At 42.3% G+C, this 26,945-nt stretch overlaps 1 protein-coding gene across 1 annotated transcript in view; it reads right to left on the minus strand.

Annotated features, from left to right (window-relative positions):
* Positions 1-26,945, minus strand: part of TRPC7 (transient receptor potential cation channel subfamily C member 7) — a 141,905-nt gene that overhangs the window by 28,130 nt on the left and 86,830 nt on the right. The window contains exons 5-7 of the mRNA XM_030869368.2: positions 23,981-24,197; positions 8,922-9,155; positions 3,232-3,496 (exon numbers count right to left, since the gene is read on the minus strand). Of these exons, the coding sequence (XP_030725228.2) occupies positions 3,232-3,496; positions 8,922-9,155; positions 23,981-24,197 (716 nt within the window). The remainder of the gene's footprint in view (positions 1-3,231; positions 3,497-8,921; positions 9,156-23,980; positions 24,198-26,945) is intronic.

The following is a 26,945-nucleotide window of genomic DNA, read 5'->3' on the forward strand; positions in this document are numbered from 1 at the left end:
CCTTTATCCTCCTGTGGCTTTTTGCTTATCAGAGAAGATCTCTGGGGGCTGGGGGTGGGGGGCGATACGCTCCAGAGAGCAGTCAAAAGGTAAGAGATGACATTTACAAAAATCCATTCTTTCCTCTCCACTTCACCACTCTGTTGACTGTTTTCCTGTTCAATCAAATCCTATTCACAACTTCACATCCCATTTTAGGAGTTGCCAAGGCGATAAATATCCTGTCCTTTCTTTACTGTGCTTGCTTTCGCCTTTTTCTCTCCCTTGCCCATCCTGGAGAGCCTGAATCCTCTTTGGTTGGGTTTCTCACATCTAGAAAGCTCCATTCAGTTCCCAGCAATGGGACAAGCCAATTGCTTTGGCCCTTCCTCCTGCTGTTACCTTTCCCCATGACTTTTCCTGATCCCAGAGACTCCCTTTATAGATTGGCTGTGCTGTGTCCAGCTGAGATCTGTGGCCTGGACAGCCCTGCTCTTAAGTCATGACGTTTTTCATTTTTCATGTGTCGCGCTACCAACTTTCGGAGGGACTGTGGGCTGACAGTACAGCCTCCTTGTAGGGGGAGCAAAGGGGAATTGCACAGAACACCCAGGGCAGGAGAAATGGGACAGAGGTCCTCATGGTCAGATTCCTAGTCAACTGCTTATCCTACTGCCTCGAATCTGGCTTCCTTTCTCCTGTTGATTCCCTCATTCTTGTTTACGAAGCATTTAGTGAGCAATGCTACGTACAAGACATCGTGCTAGACTGGAAACACAGGAGGGACATCAGGGCTTACCACGGAGGGTGAGAGTCTTTGTGTATTGACTGACATCTTGACATCAATAAACGATGCATCCCACACTGAGTGTGTACAGTTAGCTTTGCCTCTAGCAGATCCAGAGCAAATTTGCTTTGGGGTGATTCAAGCTTATTTCATTCCTTCAACAGTTAATCACTGAGTGCTGGAGTGCTATAAAGTAGTCCAACTGATCCACTCGCGCACTTGGCCTGATCTGGTGGGCAGTTGGTAGGCTAGGTCCCTGTCCAGAAAGGTCCTATAGAGCCAGTCGGTCCCCAGGTGTCCTTTCTTACAGCTCATCCTGCCCCCTCCTCCTTATTACTCATCATTCCCATTATGATCACTATTATTCATTGAAGGCTTATTATATGCCAAGCACTATATTCAATCTGATTTCTTCCTTTTGGATCCTTACGACAATCCTGTGAAGCTGGTCATCTTGGTATTCTCACTTCAGAGCTGGGGACATGAATGCCCAGGGGGCTTAAACACTTGCCCGAGGTCACACAGCCAGTAAGAGGAGAGCTCAGACTGAAACCTAGTCTGTCTGAGCCAGGGGTGTGTGGTGTGCTGAGACACAGAGCCAGGCACCCCTCGGGTGCGTTTCTCAGCGCTGGCCAGGCACCTGTTCTCTGTGAACACAAACTACTTCTTTGCCTCCGCGAGTAACAGCTTTTGTGCTTCAGCAGCATCAGAGGCCCACCCTTCTGGGCAGTTCTCCTCGGGCAGGGCAGCGCTGTCCACGATTCTGAGCTGAGGAGCACAGGGTCCATCGCACCTGGTCTGGGTTTTTTGAGTCATGGACCGTCCCTTGAAGGGTGATTTCTCTGGAAGAAGGGTCAAGTGGAGGCCCCTTGCAAGGTGAGACCTGCTCAAGGAGCCTGCACGGTACGGCTCCGCCACTGTCACTGGCTGGAAAATAAATTCCAGGCCGCTCAGGGGTTCTTGGGGACCAGTGTCCGCAAGTGCTTAGCCCTGTGGGTTCCAGCTGCCATGCTTGTGACTGGAGACCTGACTGTCCTTCCCTCGAGACTCTGGGCCGGAGCCTGATGAAGGCAGGGAGCAGTTCTGGGACCAGGTGAGCCTGGGGCAGGACCTGGACTGGAAACGCTTCTGAGCTTCAGGCACTTTCCAGAATCCCTTCGTTTGTGTGTGAAGGTATTTATGCACAAGGGTGGGAAGTCTTGTTTCCATCTTGCCGGTGAGGCCACGGAGGCTCAGATCAATCAAATCCTATTCACAGCTTCACCTCCCATTTTAGGAGTTGCCAAGGCGACTTGTTGGCTTAGGGTCATTAGCTATGAAATGCCTGTGCCAGTGTAAACTCAGATTTGCCAGATCCTTCTACTAGACCACTGCTCACGGCTCCCGATGGCCCTCCAGGAGACCCCCTGGCATCCCCCAGAGGGGGGGAGCTCTGGGTCTTTGTGGACATAGGCTCAGTGAGCTCCGACACCACCCCGTGGGGGAGGCGGCAGCTCCTTCGGGACCCCGGAGTCAGTCGGCCTGACAGTGCCTTGTCACTCGGTCACACCGCGTGCCTCTAGCCTCCCTCGCCTGGGCCTTCCCTGCTGCTTCTGAGGCACGTGGTCCTGCAGGACTTGCTCGGTGCCCGTGCACAGCACTGGTTTGCCCAGCCAGGCACGGAGAGCTGCTGACCTGTGCCCACAGGCAGACCTACCTCCCATGCTGTGCAGATATGGCTTCCCCGGGGGCGGACCTAGAAGTGTAGGTACACTAATGTTCTGTGGAGTGAATCTGAGTAATGAAAGACAAAAGACAGCAGATGGAGAAGGTCTGGCTGATAAATTATCTAATTCTATCCTGATGGGCTATTCTGAGACGTAGTACTATATGTCTCACCGTAGAAGTCTGTGGTGACCAAGTTGTATGCCTTGGTAGACGGTGGTCAGGTCAGCAACCTCTATGTGCTTTCCCTCCCCCAACACACGCCATTTCCTTTTTTCCTTTGATCTTATTTCATTTGGATTACAACTCCCTCTCTCCAGTGAAATATTGGCATGCAACACCTGCCCAGGGCTTTGTTTTCTAGGTAACATAGCTAAGACAATCATAATAGTAATAATTCCTTCCATTTATTTAATTTACTGTGTGGCAGCTAAATCAGCTCATTGACTCCTCACACTGTCCCTATTAAGCACGTATTATTAGTTGCCTCATTTTAAAGATGAGGAAACTAAGACTCAGAGAAGTTAAGGAACATGCTCATGGCCACGCAGCATGTAAGTGGCAAAGTGAGGATTAAACCCAGCTCTTCTGGTTTTCCAACTCCAGAACCTGAACTCGAAACCACCCTTGAATAAAGTTGCCTTTAAGCTTTAGAAATGCCAAGGAAACCCGAGTCTCTGTGAGGAGACACTTGCAAGAGGCTGCCAAGGATCCCTGGGAAGCCCGCAGAGCCCCCCAGGAGAGAGCAAAGGGGTACTCACGTTGTAAACGCTGGGTTGTACTTTGCACCTCGGTAGTAGGAGTACAGATTGAACATCCCAATCATGAAGGCCACAAATACCATGATGAAAATGACCATGAACTTGAAGATATCTTTCACAGTTCTCCCCAGGGAGATCTGCAGGGGCCCAAAGCTCTCGTTGGCTGGCAGGATGTACGCGATTCGAGAGAAGCTCAGCACGACAGCTATCGCATACAGCCCTTCCGATATGATCTGAGGGTCTGAAGGCCACCACTTGTCCCTGGCTAAAAGAAAACGATCTGGGTTACTCACTGGGCAACAGGATCTGCTCTGGAAGAGAAACCAGTTAGGCATCTTCAGAGGCCTCTAACCTCATCCCTTGCCACTCCTGCCCTTGTCTTTACATTAATCCTAATACATTGAAGGTGCCACCCTCCCTCTTGGAACATGCTGGCCCATCTGCCTGGAACACTCTCCTCTCACTTCAATCCCAGTCACCCTTCAAGACTCTGCTCAGGTGTCATCTCTTTCAGGAAGCCTTCTGTGCCCCCCACAGGCTGGGGCAGCCTCCCTGTACCCGTTGCTGCTCCCACAGTATCCCGTGTGCCCTCCTGTCATGCACTCGCCATGCTGCTTGCTATCCTATCTTCCTTCCCAGTGTCTGAGCTCCACAAGCAGGGGCTGTCCCATTCACAAGGAGGTGGTGGGGAGGCACACAGACTTAGAGTCAGACAGACCTGAGGTCGAAAGTGGCCTTTCTACGCAGTGGCTGTATGTAAAATATGACTCTCGGCAAGTCAATTAACCTTTTTGTTTTGCTTTTAAAATATTTTATTGTCATTTAGAAAATTTCTAATATTTTAATTTTATTGGACTATAGTTGATTTACAGTGTTGTGTTAGTTTCAGGTATATAGCCAAGTGATTCATGTAGTTATACATATACAGATATTCATTCTGTTTTAGGTTCTTTTCTCATATAGGTTATCACAGGGTAGAGTTCCCTGTGCTATACTGTAGGTCCCTGTCAGTCATCTATCTTATAAATAGTAGTATGTGTATGTTCATCCCAAGCTCCTGATTTATACCTCCCCTCCACATTTCCCCTTTGGAAACCATAAGTTTGTTTTTGATATCTATAAGTCTGCTTCTGTTTCATAGATAAGTTCATTTGTATCTTTTTTAAAAATTAGATTCCACATATAAGTGTTATATGATATTTGTCTTTCTCTGTCTTACTTCACTTAATATGATAATCTCTAGGTCCATCCATGTCGCTACAAGTGGCATTATTTCATTCTTTTTTATTGCTGAGTAATATTCCATTGTCCCTCTCCCTCTCTCTCTCTCTCTCTCTCTCTCTCTCTCTCTCTCTCTCTCTATATATATATATATACACCACACTTCTTTATCCATTCCTCTGTTCATGGACTTTTAGGTGGCTTCCATCTTGGCTATTGGACTTTTAGGTGGCTTCCATCTAGGCTATCTCCGTCTTGGCTATTGTAAATAGTGCTGCAATGAACATTTGGGTGCATATATCATTTCAAATTATGGTTTTCTCTGGATATATTTTGGATTGGGATTGCTGGATCATATAGTAGTTCTATTTTAAGTTTTTTAAGGAAACTCCATACTGTTCTCCATAGTGGCTGTATCAGTTTACATTCCCACCAACAGGAGGGTTCCTTTTTCTCCATACTCTCTCCAGCATTTATTATTTGTAGACTTTTTGATGATGGCCATTCCGACCTATGTGAGGTGATACCTCATCGTAGTTTTGATTTGCATTTCTCTTATAATTAGTGATGTTGAGCATCTTTTCATGTGCTTTTTGGCCATCTGTGTGTCTTTTTTGGAGAACTGTCTATTTAGATCTTCTGCCCATTTTTTTGATTGGGTGGTTTGTTTTTTTGATATTGAGCTGCATGAGCTGTTGGTATTATATATTTTGGAGATTAATCCCTTGTTGGTTGCATCATTTGCAAATATTTTCTCCCATTCTGTGGGTTGTCTTTTTGTTTTGTTGATGGTTTCCTTTGCTGTGCAGAAGCTTTTAAGTTTAATTAGGTCCAATGTGTTTATTTTTGTTTTTATTTTCATTACTCTAGGAGGTGTATCAAAAGATACTGCTGCGATTTATGTCAAAGAGTGTTCTGCCTATGTTTTCCTCTAAGAGTTTTATAGTGTCTGGCCTTACATTTCGGTCTTTAATCCATTTTGAGTTTATTTTTGTGTGTGGTGTTAGAGAATGTTCTAATTTCATCCTTTTACATGTAGCTGTCCAGTTTTCCCAGCACCACTGTCCAATTAACTTTTTAAGCCTCATTTTCCCCATCTGCAAATTGGGGTAATATCAATGTGGTGAGGATGAAATGAAATCATTTATGTAAAGTGCTTAGCTGGAAAACAAATTGCAGGCCACTCAGGGGTTCCTGGGGACAAGGGTCTGGCACACAGCAGGTGCTGATAAATGTTTGTTAAATGGCTGAATGAAATCCTAACCACAAGTTTAGCCATAAATCAGAACAAATGAGCTCACACGGGGGCCAGGAATCTGAAGGTTCTTGCCTGAGAAAATGCTCTTGGGTTTGGTTCCTCAGGCAGTGTGTGTCTGCGAGTTGCTCCCTGACTGAGCTAAGGCCCCAGAACTGGTGACCAGTCGTCCAGGTTTGCTATGACATCCCTGTTCCAGGTGGCAAGAGTCCTGGGACCTGTCTCGTGCTGGGGAGATTCTGCTTGTGGTCACTGGTGAGGGCCTGAGCTGCCCTGGGTATATTCCTTCAGCAGAGCAAACCTGTAAAGTGTTTCTATTGTAGTTCTAATGGTGCAAGGAGCAGCAGCTTTCTTTAATAAGCTGCCTTCTATGTGTCAAGACATACAGTGATTTTCAAGTGCGGGTAGAACCTTCCTCCTGGGGCAGAGTGTGTGTGTGGGCCTCTGTGGTTGTCACAATGAGTGGGTAGGAGTCTTATTGGGATGCTAATATCCTGCAATGCTCCAGACAGACCTGTTCCATAAGAACTGCCCAGCTGAACAAGTCAATTGTGCCCCTGTTGAGAAATACTAAGTGAAACTTAAACTGAGAAACATAGAGAAACCTAAATTAGCCCCTACACTTATATTAGCTGCAGTTTTCACAACAGCCCTGTAGAGGAGGTATTATTACTGCCATTCTAAAGACTGGATTTGGGGTATGTGGTCCTTTTCAGAGCCAGGTAAATGCAGATAGCAAGGATATTACATAGTGATTCTTGGCACCCCAAGGGAGTTGGAAGAGAATAATTTTCTTCTTTATTTTCAAAGCTAGACTCTGTTAAACAATTATAATCATAAAGAGCAGTGAGAGATCTTTAGTAAGGGGAGCCAGGCCTCCATTTGACACAGACTCTCATGTAGTGCATTCTAAATTATATGCAGAAATATATAAAGTTATAGACTTTATGTTCTCATCAAGGTCATAAAACTCAGAAAGACAAGTAAGGGGAACAAATGTATTTTTCCAATATATCTGTTGCCCTCCATGGATAAATAACACATTTGGATAACATGAAATAGGACTCAGATTCTTCAAACAGAGGCCAAAAGGAATTCCTTTTTTCTCTCCCCTATAATTTATCATCTTAAACCTCAGTCGTAATAATAAAAGCCATTCCTATAATCAATATATTAAGATAGATTTAGCTGTTGTCAAACCCTGGTGACCCGGTCAGGACTTTTAGTGAAAAGTACTCTACTTTGACTGGCTTGTAAGAATTTTGATGAGTGTAAAAGCAAACAGCACTTTGATGATTCAGACAAAGGGATTTTCTTCCCCTTGGAGCTGTTTCTAGGAGAAAAATTGCCCTATTATAACCTGGAAAACACCTGCCTACTTGGTGCTGTAGAGGTTGGAAGGGAACCATTGCCTGGATGACCACTAGAGGGCGCTCTGCCTCCATAACTGGGGCACAAGCCAACCCTTTGAGATGCAAAAGATTTCAAGGGTACCGGGTGAACCACAATGCAAGGGCAATAAACTGCAAAGCTTTGGGTTGGGTGAGACTTTAATGGGTGAGACTTTAATACAATCCAGAAAAGGAATAGGAGTCCTTTTAGAAGCAATAGAAGCAATAGGAATAGGAAAATTCCTATTCTATTCCAGAAAAGGAATAGAGGCAATACTGTGGTTTGAATCACAGCCCTAAGAAAAGTATTCAATGCAGTATCAAGATTCTTTCATCTTTCCTTAACGAACCCTGAGCAGTATAGAGGGGAAACTATGCAAACCCATGCTTCTAAAATGTCTGGATTTGCTAAACCAACAAATGAAGAGTGGATGATTTGTAATACTACAAGGCTCTCCATTTCTTAGTGTGTGTGTGGGGTTCCCTACCACATTTACATGTAACATAATCTGTGTAACACAATCTACATTGAATATGGGCAGCAACTCAAGTTTTGTGTTAAGTGGCCAAGCTTCTGGAGATCATTGCTGTACCTGATCATGAAGATTCTGTGGTCACACACACCACGTGTCTTCCACCTAACAGGGACATTTGACACTCAAACCTTTCCTGCCACTAGTGAGTGCCTATTAAATGTCCAGCTAATTTACCAGTAACAACAAATATCTATTGTTTCGTCTCCCCACTCATCTTTCTTTTAGTACAGAAGCTACAGTGATTGAGCCAGAAAATGACCCCAGAGGTAGTCAGGTAGATAATAGGTAGATAATAACTTGTTACTATTAGTGAGCATTTAATATTTCAGAACACAGTGCAAAATTCTTCATGTGCACTATCTTATTTAACCCTCGAAACAAACTTTCTGACATGTATTATCCCAGTTTTACATATGGGAAAATAGAGGGTCAGAAAAATTTAGTAAACAAGTCCTTACAGTAAGCTACAGAAATAGGATTTGAATCCAGGTCTCTCTAACTCCAAAGCCTGCGAACATAAACACTATGCCATTCTGCATCGTTTTCATTTCATGTTGGACCAGGATCCCTTGCTATCCAAGGCAGTAATGTATTTCTGGGAACATTGTAAGCCATGCCACGAAAACCTGTTTCTTCCTCTATAAAATAGGAACAACAACAACAAAATCCTTTCTGTGGGGCTGTTGCAATGATTGGAGTTTATGGTGTAAAATGTCTATACAGTTCCTGACACCTAGAGGATCCTTGATAAATGGATGCTTTAACTCTTATTACTAAAAATTCAATCTAGCATCTCCCACTGTATGGCCTTGTGGTTTGAAAGAATTAAGGCATCTTCTAAGAACCTATCTTGCCATGAGAAAATAACTTTTGAACTGGGAAAGCAAGACTTATTTTTTCAGAAAATACAGGGATCCAATATGTAAGGAAAAGCTCCTGGATCCACATCAGAAATGAGATTTCTTTAAAAAAGAAAAGAAATAAAAGGATCGCCCCCGAAACGCTCCAAGAACCTTCTCAAAACAAATCCATCCTTTCCAACACAAAACGATTCATTTCTCGTAGTCACTAATTACACGTTCTATTCAGCTGGTTGTATTGCAGGGACTAGGGCTTTCTTGGAGGGTGGCGGGGCGGTGTCTGCTTTGACAGTAGAAACCACCAAAGTTGGCCACACCCATGTTACAAACCGCCAGCTGCGGGACAAGCCACGCTGACGGCCCCTGGCCACGCCCCGGAAGCGCGCGGAGCGGAAGGCGTAGCCGAACAGCCGCCGACTGGACTCACCGTAAGTGAAGTAGGCCACTTCTGGTGGAAGTGAGACGTTGTGGAGCGTGTCGTCCTGCACGTGCTGGTCCACGTACACCTGGGCCTCGCTGGCTTTCAGGAAGGCCATGAACCTTGCGGTGAAGGAGGCCACGAAGATGGACAGCATTCCGAAATCCAGCAGGTTCCACAGGTGCAGCACGTACTCCCGCGGCCCCTCCTCCCAGATTTCCTTGCATTCGGACCAAATCATTCCTGCGGGAGAGTGAGAAGGTGAGGCTCATTTTGCATTTCCGGGCGTGTGTGACCATAGAGGGCACGAAGGGAACCAGGGTACAGATGTAAATGTAGGTTCTTTGGAGCTGGGAACGTTGAGAGCCAGCAGCAAACGAAAACATGCCTTCAAAGGCAGATTTATAGTCAGGAAACCCACAGACGGCAAGAATTCGTGTCACCTGTCTCTCTGCTTGCAGCTAAACCATCTCCAGGTGAGAGGAGAGAGTTCTCATCCATTGATAGATTCTTAGAGGAAATATAGGAGAAATGTAATGGCTGACATTTATATATTTTAAGAACTGGGAGGTTATAAGGAATCATCCAGTTCTAAACTAGGTATAACGAAACTGAGGTCCAGGAATGGGAAAGGGTTTTCTGAAGGTCCCACATATGTCCTAGAACCCAGTTCTCCTAACTCCCTGATTAGAATGCTTTCCTTTATATTTCTACGAATTTTTCAGTGAACATTAGTTTTGGGTTATTAGTTTTTCTTTTCCTTACTCTTTTATAACTTATTGGATTTTAAAGACATATGTCTTCACTGTTACATGTTGATGTAGAAGTCAACGAGATGTTGCTGTTTCCCCCATCCCACCTCTAAGCCAGCCTCCTGAGGTAGCTGAGACTAACAACTGGGTGTACTGATACCTGATAACTGATACCTGTACTATCCAGTATCGTAGCCACCAGTCACATGTGGATACTGAGCAATTGAAATGTGGCCAGTTAAATTGAGGGATGCCGTGTAAGTAGAATACACACCAGATTTCAAAGACTTTTTACAAAAAATGTAAAATATCTCAGCATTTTAAAATCTGAAATGATATTTTAGATATACTGAGTCAAATAAAATCTCTTATTACTAATTTCACATCTTTCTTTTTATAATATGGCTATTAGAAAATTTTAAATTAAATATGTGGCTTATGGTGTGGCTTGCCTTATATTTCTATTGAATATTGCTATTCTCTCCCTTTATCTTCATTGATTATTAAATTAGTTTAGATTATTAAAAATTAGTTGGTAACATTTTGAGCACCTACTATGTGTACATATTATATCTGTTATAATATATACACATGATGTACATGTATGTGTACATATTAACTCCCTCAAATCTTTGCAGTAACCCTATGAAGTACATTCTCTTATTATCCCAGTTTTACAGCTAATATTTCCTTAGACATAGTGAATTGTAATGTGCCCAGTTAGGAGGCAGGAGATCTGAAATTTGAGTCCAGAAGGTCTCCTCCTAGAGTCCCATGCTCTTGACCACTATGCTCTTTGCTTCTCCAGGAAATAGAATTGAGTTGAAAGCAGATAATGAAGAAAAAAGACTCTTGAATGTTTTCTAATTAACATCAGAGAGTTCACAGCTACTCAGACATAGGAAAGATTTGATTCAGAACTAGCCCATTCTGTGTTATGCCGTGCTACACTTCACCTGCATACTTAGAAGGTTAATATGGTAAAAGAATCAGTAACTGATTGGTTAGTGAAACAATTCCAGCTCTTTGACCACATATCCCCTAAAGGTTAACACTGCCAGCCCCTCGGCACTCCCCTGGCTCTCGTGCATCAGACATCATGGCCTGCCTTCCCAGGTTCCTCCTGCCTCTTCCACAGCTGTTTAGAGAAGTTGTGGCTTTGTTTGACGAAACAGATTCTAAGAGCTGCATGTCTGTATCACATTGGAGGGGGACAGCAGGAAGTGTCCCCAAACATCGCAGGTCTGTTTACAAGACTACCCCCACCACACACACCTTGCTCCCGCCTTTTTTTCTTTAACAAAGCCATACTTCCCAAGCTTACACTTTGAAAATTTTTGTGCTAATTCAGTGAAGTAAAATTTCCTTAACAATGAAATGTACTTTCATCTGTGCCTGTTCAAATAGATATTTAAAATATGTTATTGGAAAAACCATTACAGGCTGGAAAAAATGTTGTTACTTTCCTCTATGCCCCTGCCCCCCCCCCCATTAAAATTCCTGATGTCTTAGCGGAACTGCTTTTTGCTGAGCACTAGGAGAATTACAGGTTATCAATTATTTTAATTCAGGAAGCCCTGGATTCAGTTCTACCTTGGTCACTCTTACTGGGTATGTGACCTTGGATAAGTCCCTTGATTTTCTTGAGGCTTTGGGCTGATTTCCAGCACTAAAAGCTCTATGAATCTGAAATGCAAATTATTTACAGTAAACTGACTTTTCTGACCAATACAGAGGCTCCTCATTGGGCATTGCAAATCACTTCCTCGCTGGTCCAATGCCCACATCAGTCTTCCTAGATTTACATATTAACTTACCCAGACTAATTTAAATTATTCCAAGTCCATGAGTAAAAGTAGCATGGGCCCAAGGGTTTGAGCAGCAGGAATGCTTAATTAAAAAAGAAATGTGTGAAATTAAGTACTTCAGTGAGTGAAATTAGGTCCCCTGCTTCCAGGGTGCTGAGGGTAGTTCAGCATTTTATATCCAACCTGAGCCCCCTGGACTTTTGCCTCTAGCATGTCAATCAGACGAGTATATAGAGCCCAGGGGCTTAGAGAGTAAGGATGTTGGGCAGTGGAGCCTCCTTCAGGCAAACTCCGCTTCACTGAGGGTTGCTTGGAGCGCAGAGAGCATGGTCACTGATAATTAATGAGGATGACTAGCAGAGGAACAGGTTGGGAAATGCTGGGAGGCCTTGAGGGAAATGAGTAGCTTTATTTAGGCAGGTTCTAAGTAACGGCATGCAGGCTGCTGAGATGGGACTTGACAGTTCCAAAGGTGGTTCACTCCCATTCCTGCCTCAGATGCTATTCAGAAGGGATCCCCCTTCAAAGTCCTGTTGGACTTAACTGTGTGCATTCCTTAAATGGTCATAGCCCCTTCCTCTACATAGGGCTTCTCTATACTGTCCCAACGCCCCCTGACCACATCTTGGGAGGCTTGTCTGTTGTTTTGGGTCAACTTCTGATCACTGGGTCAGGATATAGGTGTTCTGTTAACTCACAGGTGGGAGAATATCCCTAGAAACCCTCAATCCTCAGGCCCTAACATCCAAACACCATCTCAGTGGCAGGTCCTTTGCAACAAATCTGGGCCTCACACACATTCAGGGTTCATTTGTTTTCCAGGCAAGGAGAGGATATTAATAGATGCAAACATTTTCTAAGAAAGCTCATCCCCATCTCTAATTTTAGTAGCTGACCATCGTTGAGGACCTGCTAGGTGCTAGGCCCTGTGCTAAACACTTCTCCAACACTAAAGCTTCCTTCCAGCTTGATAGGTACCGACTGTCATTATCTCCACTTTACAGATGAACAGGCTCGTGTATGAAGATGGCAAGTAAATTATCCAAAGTCACACAGGCGGTTCAGGACCTTCTTTCCACTGCGCTGTCGCTCACCATGGCGTCTACTAGGCACAGACTTACTCTCACTGGTCAGGAACTCATTTACCACTTAACGGACAGTGTTGAGCTCTGACTTTGTGCCAGGCACCATTCTGGGGATACCACAACCAAGAAGATGCTATCCCTTCCCCAGCAAGCTCGGTCTAGTGCTAGAGACAGATGTGTCCACAAACAGTAGTGCTATAGGGTGACAGATGCTGTAATAAAAACGTCCAGGGGACTGTTTGTGGATACACAGTGATAAGAGCAGTCAGTATTACAATCATGAGACCCAGCAGAGTGCCTGGCATAACATATATCTGTTGACTGAATGAAGGAGGAGACACCTGGCGTGAGGAACCAGGAGGTAGCAGGGGCTGAAAGGTGTCCCACATAGTGGCTGTGGATGTGAGGGAGAACAGGCTGTTGTAGGGGACTGCAAGAGGCTTCGTATGGTTTCGGGTTGGTGGGGGTTCGGGTTGGGGCTGGAGGTCGGCAGCAGGAGGCTTAGTGAAGGCCCAGTAGATCCTGAAAGGCTCTCCTTCAGGCCACGTGTCACCCTAAGCTAGTTAGCTCCTAGAGGTGATAAGTGGAGGAGCAACGTGGTCTGACTTGCGGGGAGAAATTTTGGCAGGTCGGCTGCAGTAGTCTACTTGGAAATCTTACCTAGATAAGTGAGGAAACCATCAAAAGAATGATTTAGGTGAGGAACACAGCCCATTTGATTTTGCAGTTTTATTCTTGGTCAATCCTAGATGTGTGATTCTGGAGCTAAGACTTAGCACTGCCCTCGAAGAGTCTGTAATCCTTGGTGGGTGACGTGAACGAGCAGCTTGATCCTCACATGTTACACATGTGAAAGCTGAAATTCAGAGAGGCAGAGCCACCAAGGCAGAAGGGACACAGTCAGGACTGGGCTTCTTGATAATCAGTCCCAATCTCTTTCCTTCTCTCCCTCTCTTTAAGTGTATTTTCCTACTGTGCTAGGCCTTTACATCTCACTCCATCAATTGAGCTTTCAACTGGGGCATCTGTTTAAGAAAACACTGCCAGGTTCTCTGTAAGAGTTGGGTTGAGAGAGTCTTCATGACATAATTCTCTTCCTAGATGGAGAAATGACATGCGTGGTGAAGAGGCTTCCTGCCCTCCAAGCTCCATGGCTTTGTGTGAACCACTAATGTTGTCACAGTCCTCTGGTGAGTGTCTGTATAGACACACTCTCCAAGTCACAAGCTGTATTATAAGCTCTTTCCTCTACCCCAGAGTGGCTGCTCATGATACAGGCAAGAAAGATATATTCCTATGGTATGAACTGATGTTGGAGATTCTCCAGGCAGAAGAATCTGTGATCTCTGGTTCATTTGGTACTCCCCAAAGCAAGTTGTCTTACAGCTCTGGAGAACACACACGCCTGCTAGCAAATTCACCCCTCCTTCCTCAGTCATGCTCTTCTCTTGGCTTCCTTTTTTTTAAGTTTTTTAAAAATTAATTAATTAATTTTAAAAAATTTATTTGTTTGCACCAGGTCTTAGTTGTGGCTCATCTTCTCCTTAGTTGCGGCTCGTGGACTCTTTAGTTATGGCAGGCAGACTCCTTAGTTGTGGCTCATTGGCTTCTTGGTTCTGGCACGTGAACTCTTAGTTGTGGCATGCATGTGGGATCCAGTTCCCTGACCAGGGATCCAACCCGGGCCCCCTGCATTGGGAGCATGGAGTCTTAACCACTGTGCCACTGGGGAAGTGCCTCTTGGCTTCCTTCATACTGTGTCCTGGTTTTTCTTCTACCTTTGCATGTGGTCTTAGGCTCTTTGTGGCTTCCACCTCCTCTGCCCCTGCTTTAAATCTCCTGCATTTACAATCTAGAAGCTTCTCAAAATTCTGCTAGTAATCAAGTAAAGCATCGGGAGTTCAGGAAGAATATATTTCTGATTGGGTTTGACCCTTCCACAGAATTGTACAGCAGAAGAGGAACAACCTACATATCCAGTAGGGGTTTGGGGAAGTAATAGAGTATTGTCACACTATGTGGCCATTGAGAGAGGGCCTTGGGAAAACCAGGTACCTACATGGAGCAAGAGCTACCAGAAGATGAAAACAATCAACTACAATTTGTATGATTAGAGAAACATTAATATTAATTGAGACAGGCTGGAAACAAAGGAAAGTGTGTAGTATTTATTGTCAGAGATATTAACTGTTAGGAAGAAAAAGAGAAGGGAGAATGGGAGGACAGTGAGGGTGGACAAACTTGCAATTTTAAACAGGTTGTTTAAAAAAGTCTTCACTTTGAGGAGACTTTTTTCTTTTTTCTTTTTTTCATTCTCAGTTTCTTCTTTTTTTTAAATTTATTTTTTAACATCTTTACTGGAGTATAATTGCTTTATAATGTTGTGTTAGTTTCTGCTGTATAACAAAGTGAATCAGCTATACATATACATATATCCCCATATCCACTCTCTCTTGCGTCCCCCTCCCTCCCACCCTCCCTATCCCACCCCTCTAGGTGGTCACAAAGCATGGAGGTGATCTCCCTGTGCCATGCGGCTGCTTCCCACTAGCTATCTGTTTTACATTTGGTAGTGTATATATGTCCATGCCACTCTCTCACTTCGTCCCAGCTTACCCTTCCCCCTCCCCGTGTCCTCAGGTCCATTCTCTATGACTGCATCTTTATTCTTGTCCTGCCTCTAGGTTCTTCAGAACCAATTTTTTTTAGATTTCATATATATGTGTTAGCATATGGTATTTGTTTTTCTCTTTCTGACTTACTTCACTCTGTATGACAGATTCTAGGTCCATCCACCTCACTACAAATAACTCAATTTTGTTTCTTTTTATGGCTGAGTAATATTCCATTGTATATATGTGCCACATCTTCTTTATCCATTCATCTGTTGATGGACACTTAGGTTGCTTCCATGTCCTGGCTATTGTAAATAGTGCTGCAGTGAACATTGTGGTACATGACTCCTTTTTTTTTGAATTAAAAAAATATGTATTTATTTATTATTGGCTGTGTTGTGTCTTTGTTGCTGCTCATGCGCTTTCTCTAGTTGTGGTGAACAGGGGCCTTTCTTCATTGCAGTATGTGGGATTCTCATTATGGTGGCTTCTCTTGTTGAGGAGCATGGGCTCTAGGTGCACGGGTGTCAGTAGTTGTGGCACGTGGGCTCAGTAGTTGTGGCGCACGGGCTTAGTTGCTCTGTGGCATGTGTGATCTTCCCGGACCAGGGCTCAAACTTGTGTCCCCTGCATTGGCAGGTGGATTCTTAACCACTGCGCCACCAGGGAAGCCTGTGGTACATGACTGTTTTTGAATTATGGTTTTCTCAGGGTATATGCCCAGTAGTGGGATTGATGGGTCGTGTGGTAGTTCTATTTTTAGTTTTTTAAGGAACTTCCATACTGTTCTGCATAGTGGCTGTATCAATTTACTTTCCCACCAACAGTGCAAGAGTGTTCCCTTTTCTCCACACCCTCACCAGCATTTATTATTTGTAGATTTTTTGATAATGGCCATTCTGCCAATGAGGTGATACCTCATTGTAGTTTTGATTTGCATTTCCCTAATGATTAGTGATGTTGACCATCCTTTCATGTGTTTGTTGGCAATCTGTATATCTTCTTTGGAGAAATGTCTCTTTAGGTCTTCTGCCCATTTTTGGATTGGGTTGTTTGTTTTTTGGATATTGAGCTGTATGAGCTGCTTATAGAATTTGGAAATTAATCCTTTGTCAATTGCTTCATTTGCAAATATTTTCTCCCATTCTGAGGGTCGTCTTTTCATCTTGTTTATGGTTTCCTTTGCAGTGCAGAAGCTTTTAAGTTTCATTAGGTCCCATTTGTTTATTTTTGTTTTTATTTCCATTTCTCTAGGAGGTGGGTCAAAAAGGATCTTGCTGTGATTTATTTCATAGAGTGTTCTGCCTATGTTTTCCTCTAAGAGTTTTATAATGTCTGGCCTTACATTTAGGTCTTTAATCCATTTTGTGATTATTTTTGTGTATGGTGTTAAGGAGTGTTCTAATTTCATTCTTTTACATGTAGCTGTCCAGTTTTCCCAGCACCACTTATTGAAGAGACTGTCTTTTCTCCATTGTATATTCTTGCATCCTTTATCAGAAATAAGGTGACCATATGTGCGTGGTTTTATTTCTGGGCTTTCTCTCCTATTCCATTGATCTGTATTTCTGTTTTTGTGCCTGTGTCATGCTGTCTTGATTACTGCAGCTTTGTAGTATAGTCTGAAGTCAGGGAGCCTGATACCTCCAGCTCCATTTTTCTTTCTCAAGATGGCTTTGGCTATTTGGGGTCTTTTGTGTTTCCATACAAATTGTGAAATTTTTTGTTCCAGTTCTGTGAAAAATGCCATTGGTATTTTGATAGGGATTGCATTGAATCTGTAGAGTGCTTTGGGTGATAGAGTCATTTTCACAATGTTAATTCTTCCAATCCAAGAACATGGTATATCTCTCCATCTGTCTGTATCATCTTTGATTTCTTTCATCAGTGTCTTATAGTTTTCTGCATACACATCTTTTGTCTCCTTAGGTAGGTTTATTCCTAGATATTTTATTCTTTTTGTTGCAATGGTAAATGGGAGTGTTTCCTTAATTTCTCTTTCAGATTTATTGTCATTAGTGTATAGGAATGCAAGAGATTTCTGTGCATTAATTTTGTATCCTGCTACTTTACCAGATTCATTTATTAGCTCTTGTAGTTTTCTGGTAGCATCTTTAGGATTCTCTATGTATAGTATCATGCCATCTACAAACAGTGACAGTTTTACTTCTTTTCTGATTTGGATTCCTTTTATTTCTTTTTCTTCTCTGATTGCTGTGGCTAAAACTTCCAGAACTATGTTGAATAATAGTGGTGAGTGTGGGCAACCTTGTCTTGTTCCTGATCTTAGAGGAAATGGTTTCAGTTTTTCACCGTTGAGAATGATGTTGACTGTGGGTTTGTCATATATGGCCTTTATTATGTTGAGGTAAGTTCCCTCTATGCCTACTTTCTGGAGGGTTTTTATCATAAATTTGTGTTGAATTTTGTCAAAAGCTTTTTCTGCATCTATTGAGATGATCATATGTTTTTATCCTTCAGTTTGTTAATATGGTGTATCACATTGATTGGTTTGCATATGTTGGTGTGTGATCCTTTTAATGTGCTGTTGGATTCTGTTTGCTAGTATTTTGTTGAGGATTTTTGCATCTGTGTTCATCAGTGATATTGCCTTGTAGTTTTCTTTCTTTGTGACATCTTTGCCTGGTTTTGGTATCAGGGTGACGGTGGCCTTATAGAATGAGTTTGGGAGTGTTCCTCCCTCTGCTATGTTTTGGAAGAGTTTGAGAAAGTTAGGTGTTAGCTCTTCTCTAAATGTTGGATAGAATTCGCCTGTGAAGCCATCTGGTCCTGGTCTTTTGTTTGTTGAAAGATTTTTAATCACAGTTTCAGTTTCAGTGCTTGTGATTGGTAGAAGGAGACTTTTGAACATAGACCTGAGTAAGTGAGGGAGTGAGCCATGGTGCTGCCTGTGGGAAGAAATCTTAGGCAGAGGGGACAGCCTAAGCTCAGTTTCTGAGGCAGAAACTGTTTGAAGCAAGGAAGCCAGTGGGGCTGAAAGAGAGTGAATGAGGTGAGAGGTGATGGGAGATGAGGGCATAGAGGTGGGGTAGAGAGGTGGAGGGCTTTGTAGGCCTTTATAGTGACATTGACTGTCATGCTGAGGGAGAATGTGATATCACTGAAGAGTTTTGAGGCAAAGAGTGACAAAACCTGATTACATTTTAAATGGATCTCTAGCTCCTATGCTGAGCATCTACTGAGGCACAGGGTGGGAAGGGCAGAAGCAAGGACACCTGGACAAGGCCCTTCATCTCTTAGTGGTCAACCTCTCTGTCCATCACTGGGGGACCAGTTTGAACTTGTTAGGGTCCTAAAGTCCTGTTCAGCTCTAGGGCTGCTCCTGGTGGCAAGGCAGTCATGGTTTGTATAGCCAGTCTGTCCAAAGGACTGCATTCATGAGTCATGGGGGAAGAGAACTGTGTGTTGTGTTTCTAGCTGCTCCAAGGCCTTCCTGGCAGTGCCCGGGAGTAGCATGTGAGGACTCGTTCAGTAAGGGCCTGTTACCATTTCAAGCCTCTCCGTGTCTGAGCAGAATATATCAGGTTGTGGACCTTAGGGTGTGCCAGCACAAAGAACACAGTGAACACAGTGCTCAGTGTCTTCCTCTTAAAAGTTGTTATTATTATTAGCAGTATTTTATAATTAAAGAGCTCCAGAAAATAGAGACAAGATAATATTAGTCTTATTTTATAGCTGCTTCCCCAGTATCTGGCACAGTGCCTGGTACATAATGCTTGTAACTATAAAATATGGAGAAAAAAATTGAGAAAATAGAAACAACACTATCAGAAAACTTGCACGTTGTAGTCAGCACTGCGTTTACCAAGCTACCTGCTCTGTGCCCTCAACTCCACCTTCCTCCTGTTAGAGTAGATGAAGTGTCCACACTCCTGCTAAGGGCAAGTCCTCTGCTTGCCTGGTGGATCCCATCCCCTCTTGCTACGCAGGAACTTTGCATCCAAAGTCAGTGGTCAAGTCTCAGGCCGCATGTTACTTGATCTGTCAGCAACACTCGACATAAGTGATCACTGCCTGGGTCTTGACACAGTGACTTTGGTTGGCTTCTGGGACACCACTCTCTTATCTCAGTCTCCTTTGCTGGGTAAGATACTTCTCATTTTCCCATCCTTGAAATATTGCTGTGCCCGAGGGCTTGGTCCTCGGGTCATCTGTCCACATTCACAGTTGAGGTATTGCATACAGTTTACTTTAAGTAGACTGACATGCCCAAATTTATGTTTCCAGCCCCATCCTCTCTGACCTTCAGCATCTGTATCCAGTTGCTACTTGATGTTTCCACTTGGAGATCTAATAGATAATCTCAAACCGAACTCTTGATTTCCATATCTACTGTCTCTCCAAACTGCTCCTCCCCTGGTCTTTCCTGCCTTACAGGAACTCTCTATTATACCATTACTTGAGCTAAAAAACTTGGAATTTTCCTCGACTGCTCTCTTTCTTTCACACCCCACAGGCAATCCAGTAGTAAATATTATTGATTTTACCTCCAAAATATAATAACCGTCTACGACCTCCTCAAACCCAGCTATTTCCTGTCTGAATTACTGCAGTGGCCTCCTAACTGGTCTCCCTGCTTCTGCTCTTGTCCTAGAATCATCTGTTCTCTACACAGCAGCCAGTGATCCATTAGAAAATGAGGTCGTAGGATGTCACTTCTGTGCTCAGAACTGTCCAGTTGTTTCCAGTCATACTCAGAGCAAACTCTAAACTCTGTGCCATGGCCTCCAATGCCTTGCATGATTGACTCTGCCTATCCTGTGACCTCATCTCTGCCATCTCTCCCTTATTTATTCTGCTGCAGCCACACTAATTTCTTTGCTGTTCCTCGAACTTGTCCAGCTTGCTCCTGAATGCAGGCCTTTAACACACACTGATCTGTCTTTCTAGAATGCTTTTCACCCAGATGTCTGCAAAGCTTGCTTTCTCTTTTCCTTTAGGTCTCTGTTTACATTTCACCTTATCAGAGGAGGGAGGTAAGAGAGCTTGCTCTTACCTGCTCAACTACTCTGATAAGGTAAAATGTGAACAGAGACCTTAATGAAGAGAGAAAGCAAGCTAGGATATTTATTCAACTTGTCTTCTCAGTCAAAGAAACTTGAATACTGACTGGGTATTTGAAAAGAAATGATTAGTTTTCTTTTATGTTTGTAGTTCTGTTTTAGGAAAAGAATCCTGATTTCTATTACCAGTCATGATGGAGCAGTAAACTGGAAAAAAAAAAAAGAAACTATTTTCAGATGTTGGAAATAGCAGAGCACTGTGATCCTTAAGAGAAACAAGCAAGGTAAGCCACATGATAGCCCTGTCTTTTATTTTTTTCTGGAAGCACATTTCAGTCTGCAGGGTATGGAGAAGGATTCCAGAAGCACAGAAGGTGGTCCCAATGAGTTGAAGACACAGAGATTAGAGTTCAGGAAGGCTGAAGTGATTAGATGTTATATGGCAGAGTTCCAGAGAGAAAGGTACTATACAGAACCAAAACCCAAAACCAAACACAAACAAAAATAGTCCAGAAATGTACACAGGTGTCCTTTTGAATGTTCCCTGAATGCTAAGTCATGAATGCATAGAGTAAAACGCCACAAACAACGGCAAGAGAGCTGCAAGCTGAACAGTTTCCACTCACCCAGAGTGGAAAGATGTTTGAGCTCTGACCATCCACAGTTGAGAATCCTTGTTGATTACCCTGAGCATTTAGTAGAGACCCAGATGTGTGTCTGTATAGTACAAGGATAATCAATCCTTATGGTAAAGTTTTTTCAGGTCCACTCTAAGAAAGTTTGAAAAGGACCAAACTCATCTGTAAGAATTTAACAGCCTGTCAGAATAAAGCAAAAAAAACTTTTTAAAGGAAGACAACAAAATCTAGATGCTCACCAGTGTAACATGTAATGTGCCCATCATTCAATCAAAAATTACTAACACACCAAGATGTGGGAAAATATGACCCATGTCACGAGAAAGTTTAGTCAGTAACCCAGAAATGATAGAGATGATGAAATTAGGAGTTAAGGACTTTATAACCGTTCTTACTATAAATATGTACATTATGTTCAGGGATTTAAAGGAAAATACAAACATCACGAGGAAGGAAATGAAAGATATAAAAGAGAACCAAGTGGAACTTAAAGGGTTGAAAAATATAATATTTGAAATGAAAAATTCAGTGGTTGGGCATTAAAGTCACAGATAATGGAGAAAAAATGTCAGTGAACTTGCAGCACAGAAAGATTAGAGAAAAGTAAAAGGAAAATTATCTTTTAGGATACACACAGAAATGTTTGTAGATGAAATTTTATAATACCTGGGATTGGATTCAAAATTCTACAGGGTTGAGAGAAGGGAAGTAAGATGAAACAAAAATTAGCTTTGATTTGCTAATTGTTGAAGATGAGCGATAGGTCCAAAGGGTTCAGTATAATCTTCTCTCGAAATTTGCAGTTCTTAAAATTATTCATGATAAAAGTTGGAAAAATATAATCTAGTAAGAAAAAGTAGTTAGAATCTTTCTTCTGTCTAAAATGTAACAGGAAGTAGGTCAATGAAAAATAAGTCTTCCCCTTTACAATACTTCTTACGTAATGGTCTTGAAAACTCAGCTTTGCTTTGATGGGTAGAAGCTGGGACCAGACTACAAAAGCTGGGACCTCTGTAGCTAGAGATGCTTCCCTCTTATTGGGATAATGCTCTGACACCCAGGAAGAGAAATATGAGGGTGCAGGAAGAAGTCGTGGGTCAGTAGGAGTACCGTGGTTAACATATGGTAGCACCCACTGAATGGGGAGTATGCTTGGACTCACCTGTCTTCTATTTGCAGCCCAGGTGGGGAAATGTGATGGGTGAGCGATTGGTGCCATAAATACTTTGTTTTATCCATAAACCCAACATGTGAGTTGTTTTTTTTTTAACCGTGTCATAGTTTGAGTTGCTATAACAAAGTTACACAGATTGAGTGGTTTATACACAACAGAAATTTGTTTCTCACAGTTCTGGAGGCTATAAGTCTAAGATCAGGTGCCAGCATGTTTGGGTTCTGGTGTGAGCCCTCTTTCAGGTTGCAGACTGCTTGTTGTGTCCTCACATGGCACAGGGAGGGCGAGAGAGCTCTCTGGGATATCTTTTAAAGGGCAGTAATCCTATTCATGAGGGCTCCACCCTCATGACCTAAGCACCTCCCAGAGGCCCCACTTCTAATACCATGACATTGGAACTAGGGTCTTAACATATGATTTTTGGGGGATATAAACATTGAGTCCATTGTAAAGTGCCTAGTGTTAAAGTGCTTAATTTAGTTAAATTGAAGGTGGGGCCGGTATACTAGGGAGAATTGGGGTAGACTCAACTGTGAAAGTGAAGCCACAGAACTTACTCTGCAACAGGCTTTAATGTTCCTTTCCAACTTGAGTACCAGTGACTCTACAAAATGAACCTTTGGCTACAGACTTGCCGGTTGATTAAAAAAGCACCTGGGAAGCATGGTGTGCTTTCCTGTCTCTGCCCTTTGGGTCAAACCATTCTTCTCCTCATTACCTTCTGCCTATTGAGAGATCCAGGTTAGAGACCGTACTCGCAGTTGTTCTCAGTTTGGGGATCTATGGGATATTCTCCAATGGTTCAACTCTCGTGGCTCTCTTAGGCAATATCATTTAATTAGCACGGGGCATGTACTGGGCTGTCTTTTCAGGTATTTGTTCTTTTGTGAATTTGTTGATTGGAAGTACAGACACTTTGACCCTGAATACATTTTGACTCAATGTTTGTGAACATAAACATAATGAATATTATGCCAATGTTGAATTTTTGTTAAGAAAAGCAATTGGGGGCAAATACCATTAGGACAGTTTAATTAATTGATAAAATCTTGATACTGCATATATTTTTTGCCTTTTTTATTTTCAGTTTTGTTTTACTCAAAACATTCCCATCAAATTCAGATCTTTCTGATGTAAATCTTATAATTTATTGATCAAGTTTTGGTTATTTACAATATCACTGATTATAGTTTTTGCAGTTTTTTATTGTTTCCTACGAAATCTGATTTTTTTACCAATAAATTTTGCAGTTTTCAGTGTTAGAAAAATCTGTAACACAGTTGGCCATGTACAATTTTAGCCATTGCCAGTTTTATCTTATCTTGCTTATTTCTACTAGTAATAGTTCTTGTGAGTTAGGCAAAAGAGAGATAGCCTTTCTTGACTAGTCAGTGAGGTAATTTGGAAGGATTTCCTTGGCAATTCCAGTGGCAGACCTTGGCAGCACAAAATAGCACCACAAAGAGGAATTCCACAGCTTCATTACGTTCACTAACACAAATAATGAGAACACGTTACTCCCCTAACTTTTTAGATTTGTATTATTACTATTCTACTATGTATCAGTATTCAGTGGTAACAAAAAATATCTTGGAAGCTATGCAATCTTATACTTTTTTTCAGAGGCAGAACTTGATTTCCTAAGGCATCTAGTAGACTATATTTAAATGAGCAAAACCATATGTCCCCCCACACACACGCTTCACAGTCACTTTCAGTACACACATAAGGAAAGGTACAGAACGAATCTCCCCCAAACACCTGCTTTCAAAATCGGGATTTATATTACAGGTGTGTGCATCTTTTACACCAGCACATACAGAAGTTGACTTTGGCTTCCTTGCTGGTCATCTCCTCACCATTTTGTCTGCCAAGAGTGCATTCAAGAGGAGAGGAAGAGCTTCTGAAGTCAGGGTTTAATAATGTCCTGTTATAATTAGGGGAGGAGACATTAAAAGAGTGACTTGCTTACCCAAGACCCACTTCATGATGAGCATTTCTGTCCAGGAGAATTGTGTAGTTTTCACTCTGAAGATCTGTTTTGGGTAGTCTGTGAAGGTTTCATTGGGCAGGGTTTTAACACCTTCGAAGCGGTCTGATGCGTTCACAACTAACAATCCCAAGAAGATTGTAAAAGAAACTGCATGTGCTACAAATTTCATGAAAGGGCTCCTCAGGGTTCGTCCTAGCTGGAAACAAAATATATACAAGACATGTTAATCTGGCAGCTCCAGGCAAGTTCAGGGCTCTCTTTAAAAGGCTTTTGCTGAAAGTTGAACCAGAGAATCCTCAGTTTTGGACAGAAGCTGCTAATTGAACCCAGACATTTTCTGTAGAGCTTTTATGTAAGAGGCTGCTTGACCAAATCCATTTTTCTACTCACTTTAATTTTTTCTGTTTAGAAGACTTAATGAGAGTGGTAAGAGAGAGGAGTAGAACACACTAATATGACATCATTTTACAACATCATTTTACAATCTGACTGCACACAGCTACCCCCAACCATGTGGGTATGAATTTTATGCCTTATGAATCTAGAAAAAAAATCTGTTTCAATAGAGTTCAGAATTTTTTTAAAAAACACTTTGGATATGCTCTGTTGCTCTTTTGTCTATTTTCTTGAGTTTTAGCTTAGATGACTTATTTTCCACATTTCTTATATCTTGGTAAATTTATTTAAAGCTATGCATTTCCCACTAGGTACTGCTTTAGCTATGTTCCTATAAATTTTGACATGTAGCATTTTCCTTGATACTCAGTTATAAATATTTTTATAATTTCCCATTTGATTTCATTTTTAACTCAGAGGTTATTTAGTTTCCAGATATACAGGACTTTTCCCCCCTTGCTTTAAAAAATCCTGTTTTTATTGCAGCGTGTGTTCAGATCATAGCCTCTGTGATACTACCCTAAAACTATTGAGATTTTCTTTGTGGCCTAGTACATGATTAACTTGTGCAGTTGTTCCACGTGAGCCTGAAGTGATCCAAAAGATGCCCTTTTAGGGAGTAGGTATTGGTCACATCTTCTTATCCCTGGCTTGCCATCCAAAGGCCACTTGGACTTTTGAGGACTAAATTGGGGGCTGCACAGTCAGTCTTTGCTGACCCCTGTAAATGAATTCACTTGGGTCTCTTCCAGGTCACTGCTGTCACCCTCACCTAAACACCAACTCTAACCCCTCACCAGGTATACTGATAAGACAAGAGCAAAGAGGGGAGTCTTTCCTGGATCTCAGTTCCTTCTCCAGGGCAAATGTTCAGTTATAGCCAGTGACTAGTTAATTGATGTTCATGTTCTGCCTCATTCAGGAGTCCTAGAGTGAAATGTCACCCAGCATGCAGAGTATTGGTTCAGCAAAAGATCAGCTATAGGATTTTCTCCTGGTAAAATTTCCCTAACTGTCATTACGTTCAACATAACATTTATAAATCAGATGGCTTGATGATGTTCTTTCAGTAGGCTGCAGTATGCTAATCATCCACGTTAATGGTGCCAGTAATTATCGTAACGTTCTCATGTCATAGAACCCATCTGTTGAAATTTAAAAAGATAATTTTAATCTTTTTTTTAAAAAAGACTGCGTTTCAAGTCTGAGCGTTGGAAATCCCTATTTGTGCTGGAAAGAACTTGTTCGGATTCACCTGCATTGTCAAATTGTCATATGGCACTAGAATAACTTCAGAAGTGTTGAAAAAGATGTTTACCTGAAAACTAGGGGGCCCACAAACATCTTACAAATGACATTTCTTAGTAATGTTTAACCTTATTATTTACAAAATAGGGACTGTAGATTATTTTTAGCCATAGGTAGATGTACTAAATTCAGAATGTAGAGATTAAATATAAGGACAAATAAAATACCTTACATAAATTCAGTAAAAAAAAAAAACAAAAAAACGGAATCAAACGATGTCTCATATTGACCTATGTGATGTCAAATACATACTTTGAATTTTTCCACATTTTATCTGACTGTGTTGGCATCTTGGAGCCCCAGTTCCCAACCAAGATGCTGGGATACTTTGGTGTATACAGGCGACATCCTTAGATAGTCATTGCATTGTTTCCTGTCACTGTGTCCTAGCTGAGGTAGTGGTGAGAGGCGAGGTAAGTTGGAGAATGACTGCAGAGTGGGGAGAGGAACGGTTGAGGAGAGGGCAAGGGATACCAGATCTGTGTGTCCCAGCAGGGTCCCAGAAATGTCAGAAAAAGGTGGAGAACACGGAGGTAGACACAGCTCTTAAGGGATTGATGGCCAAGTTTCCCCAGTCCTTTATCAGTGGGCTCTATGTAGCATCTTCCAATGACTACCTGGATGAGGACCTGGGGACACCTCTCCATCTTCTCATCTAGGCAAGGCACCTGATGTCAGGAATCTGCACGCAGCTGTGCCCATGCTGGCCCTGGGATTCCCCATAAGAGCTGCTTTGAGGAGTTTAATGTTCTCTTTGTTCCCTCCTTCAAGTTGTTATCTTCCGGCAGAAGATGCATATGTAAAAATTATTGTATTTATTGCAGACGATAAGAAAAAACCCTGATAAGGCCCTGCAGTGATGTAGAAGGTTAACCTGGGCTCAGTCCCACTTGATTTAAGCCATAGGGAGGAAAAACGAGGTTAGGAATTGATGCACCTTTCCTATTTTTCTTCTGGGCTTGAAAGCATCTTTTTAACTGGTAAAACTTTGATAAATGTCCGATGAGATCAAATCATTTCAGGGATTTCCTTTTTCTTTTTTTTTGTGACATTCCATATTTACCTCAATTTTTTGAAGCAAATTATGCTTGGGGTAAACTTCCTCCTTTCACAAGGCCACCAAGTGAACCAAAAGAAAGGAGAAAAGTCGACCAATATATACCAGCAGCTCTTAGCTGGGGAATCATTAACGCTGAGTCAGGTAACAGCGTTAGGTATAAAAAGAGATGGTAGAGCTTTG

This window comes from Globicephala melas, chromosome 3, assembly GCF_963455315.2.
Source record: "Globicephala melas chromosome 3, mGloMel1.2, whole genome shotgun sequence".
Lineage (NCBI taxonomy): Eukaryota > Metazoa > Chordata > Mammalia > Artiodactyla > Delphinidae > Globicephala > Globicephala melas.